General features: G+C 27.3%; 1 protein-coding gene across 1 annotated transcript; it reads left to right on the top strand.

The window, feature by feature from the left end:
- Positions 1-357: 357 nt before the first annotated feature.
- Positions 358-2,565, top strand: LOAG_13161 (hypothetical protein; the record flags this gene model as incomplete). Its single annotated transcript, XM_003148672.2, has 6 exons — positions 358-501; positions 699-808; positions 1,110-1,313; positions 1,469-1,592; positions 1,848-1,971; positions 2,292-2,565. The coding sequence occupies 6 exons, from the start codon at positions 358-360 to the stop codon at positions 2,561-2,563; spliced, it is 978 nt and encodes a 325-aa protein (XP_003148720.1). The 3' UTR covers positions 2,564-2,565.
- Positions 2,566-4,180: the final 1,615 nt, after the last annotated feature.

Consider the following 4,180-nt stretch of genomic DNA (forward strand, 5'->3'; position numbering starts at 1 on the left):
GACAATAAATAAACTAAAAAAAAAAAAAAGAAAGGATCGCATTTTGTATTATACGATGGTAGACTTCAAATTGTATCTATTATTGCTAAAATGATATTTCAGTGAAATTCTTTTCATAATATCCCAAGGATTCTCATGGAAATATTTGAAAAAGATATCAATGAAACTATTAATTTATGATTGTCACTGCAAATATTTACAAACTTTTTCTATCAGATATTTTATATTCAAAAATTCAAAAATGAAATTTAAATTTCAAGATTATTCTAAATCTTAGTGCCACAATATGTCCATAACAGTGGTTATGATAGTGCCTGCGGCCAGGTGGAAAGACAAATTAATCAATTCGTGATACCAATGCTACAGTTATTATGTCTTTCCGGTAATATTCTAAATTTGCTTATCTATCGATTACCTTACTTTCGAGGTAGCACATCGGTTCATTTCCTTAAAGTGAAAGCTTATGCTAATTTGGTATTTGTTGAATCCAGAATTTTCGAGGTTAGTTTTCAACATTTTTTCAAAATGATCCTGCAATAATTAAAATTTTAATTTTTTTTCCTTCTTTTTATGATTTCAATTTTTTCAAACTTTAAATATACAAAATTATGACGACTAACTTTTTTAGTTTTTCAATTTTTTAACATTTTTGAATATTTGAAACCAGTGTAAAAGAAATTTAAGACAATTTTTGCAAGGTAATACATGCATGGAATGTGCATGCAGATCCTGCATTTGAAACGTTTTATTGGTACACAAAGCCATACGTGATTGCAATGGCTAGCATAAGCGGTACAATATCCACGTGGTTCGTCATAATATTTTCACGTCACTTTTTTGATGAATTAAATTTAAATTTCAAGATATGTAAAGATAATTCGAACTAATATTAAACTGTCAACTAATTTCAATATTTTGAATCAGATTTCAATGTCTGAAATTTGATCCCATCAACTTGAAATAAAATGAATCAGATTTACTTTAATCAAATTTTTAGTTCAAAATGATTGTATCTTAGGAAAACAAAAAACGGAAATTTTCGATCCTAAACATATTTTTCAACTAAACCTTTATAAAAACTATCACATCGATAATTTGATCAATTTCAGGATGACATTAGTGATAACAATTGAAACGGTACTCTGTGTATTATTACCATTTCATTTCCGCCAAATTTGCACAAAATTAACAAGTTTGATAATACTACTTGGCTTCATGCTATGCAGCATTCTTTTGCATATACCATTTGTATTCAGTCAAACAGTTATCAGCAGTCCGATATTAAAGGAACTGGAAAGTCGACATCATAATAGGTTCTTGAAAATATAAAAAGGAATGGAAAAAAATTTCCATTTAAATTTGCTTTTATTTCTAATAGAATGATACATTTCATATTTATTTTAATTAAATTTAACATTTTTATCAGATGCTATTGGATCACAAATCAATATTTTATGCAAACCTATAGGGAACCATTTTATGAGTATATACAAAAAACATATTATTGGTTGCAAATAACACTTTCTATTCTTATCCCAAATATTGCTATGCTTGCATGCTCCGTATTAATCGTCACGCAATTTAGTTTTAAGGTAATTTATTTATTTTATTATAGGTAGGTTATCATAGATAACACTTACTACCGTAGACTATATACCGCAGATTATATGTCGTAAACGGTACCGTAGACTATACACCATTACCTATATACTGTAAACAATACTATCTATTCAAATCGATTATCGGTCTTCATTTATTCAATATAAAACATTCAAAAACTACAATGAAATTCGAATTCTTGAGCATATGAAAGTGATGCATGCAAAACTATCAAACAGTAACTTCAGAACCATGGCGAGTCATTTAGTCAACGTCGAAAATGTGTAATTAGAATGACCGTTGCGACAACACTATCACATCTTATATTGGAAGGACCCGCACTGTTAACATTTGCTGCTGTTGCAAGAAAAGGTTATTTGCCCAGTTTGAATTGATTTTTAGTTATTAGTATAAATATCAATAAATTCGTAAAATTTCGCTTGAAGTTTAATTTTTTCCATTTTTTAATTTCAAATGTTGAAAATTGATGTACTGAAGTTAAATTTGATCTGAGAAAATTTTAGAATTTAAAAAGTATTTGTAGTAAAATAAAATCCAAATTTGATATTTATAAAACAATTAGAAAATTTCTGAAATAATTAATGATAGGATACGCTTTTTTTACAAAAATAATTCATTCACATATGAAAAACTTTTTCTTTTTTTTTCTTCTTTTTTTTTTTTTTTTATAGGCGCAGATAGTTCGGATCATGGCAGTAATATTTGTATACTAGCACATAGCAATAATCTGTTATCAGTAATTAATGCTGCAACGCCATTCTTTGTATTTCTTGCATTCAACGAGCAATTCCGTCGTACGTCATCGGTATTCATACAAGTTCACTTCGTACCCCAACGTTTCATGAAGAAAGCATCCGTACCCCCGCAATTACAAGGTGTTAGTTCATCCATGAAACTGATTAACAACGCCAATCCATTCCCAAGCAATTGTACACATTTCTAGAATGTTACTCTCTTATCTTTTATTAAATGCGCACCTCTTCTTTTTCTTTTACAAAAGTGGACACACTATTTGTTTTGTTATTATGATTAGCTTAGCTTTCAGTCTATTTATTTTTCCCTTTTTTCTTCTTTTTTTTTTTCAAAATGAAATTTCTACAAATTGTAAGTAAGAATTTCGTTAACTTTAACGAAATCCTTATTCTATCATTTTAACGATTGATAAAGAAGTAAACAATTAAAGATGAAAAATAAAATGATTATCATTAAAGAAATTATTCTTGGACGTAATATAATATGTTGGACTAACTATGGAAACAAAATGAAAAATAAAAAAAGAAAAGATTGTTTGCTAAAATAATTTCCTTACTTGTTACGTATTTTTTCTTTAAATTTCATCATTTTATTCTTTGATTATATTTTGTCTGATCTTTTGACACTTTTCTAAACCACTTCATTTCAATGAATTCAACAAACTCGACAATGATTATTTGTTTGTTTGTACTTCTTCATGCTATTTGTTACATTCATATAAACAGCTTTTGATCTCACCGCTCAAACATTTGTTTTTCGTCTTTTCATAACTTTTCTACAAATCCTATTACTTACAGAGTTAGCAGGAATGGCTAACTTACATTTGCAAAATCAATCGATCCAATTTATACTTTCAGATTTTTGGCATAAATTTATCTAATACATTGAAATCAAGTTGACGAAAAAAAAAAAAAGAAAGAAAAAAACTTCATGGATATCCACTGTAAACAGTATTGCAATGTAAAAAATCATTATGACACAAATGAATAAGCAGACTGTTTCCAATAATTGTAAACTTAACAAATTAACTAATTATCTCAGATTACTTTATCAGTGATAAAGTTTGCGTAAATGAAAAAAATCCTGTTATCAATACCAAATCATTGTAATTATCGATAAGAATTCGCAATGCAATGCATATTTCTATACATCCCTATGTTTTCCACCACTTTATCTCTACCTATTTAAGTTATCAATGTAATATAGTGTAAAAGTTATTCCTTGAAAAAAAATTTTAAAAAAAAAGCATAAATTGTTGTTAGTGCGATGAAAATAAAAGCAAAAAAAAAGGAAAAAAAAAACTCTCAGGTGATATGATATTTGTTAGATTAACTTAAGATGATATTGTTATAAAAAGAAATACAATTGATGATGAATGTTGAAAACATTTAAATATGTAATCTATATTAATTATATCACTAAAATTGGATGATCAAAATTACAATTTAGGAGTATCAGACAAAGTTTGTGATAAAATATTCATCAAATGAATTCATTACACTAGCGTAAAAAGTATTCTAATCTTACTACTAACTATGCTTTAGAATGCAAAAAGCTTTTTTTTTCTTTTTTAATGATTTTTTCTTGATGCAACTAGAGTTTTCCAACATTCAGCTACCTATCACTCTTAGAGTTTTCCAACATTCAGCTACCTATCACTCTTAGAGTTTTCCAACATTCAGCTACCTATCACTTTTACTATATGAAGAACTTTTTATTTCTCATGGAAATGATAAGCAACATGTAAATTATATGCATTGGGTAAAGCACAAAATTTGCATTTAATGATAATTCAATATTTTCCATT

This window comes from Loa loa (assembly GCF_000183805.2).
Source record: "Loa loa unplaced genomic scaffold supercont3.41, whole genome shotgun sequence".
Taxonomy (NCBI): domain Eukaryota; kingdom Metazoa; phylum Nematoda; class Chromadorea; order Rhabditida; family Onchocercidae; genus Loa; species Loa loa.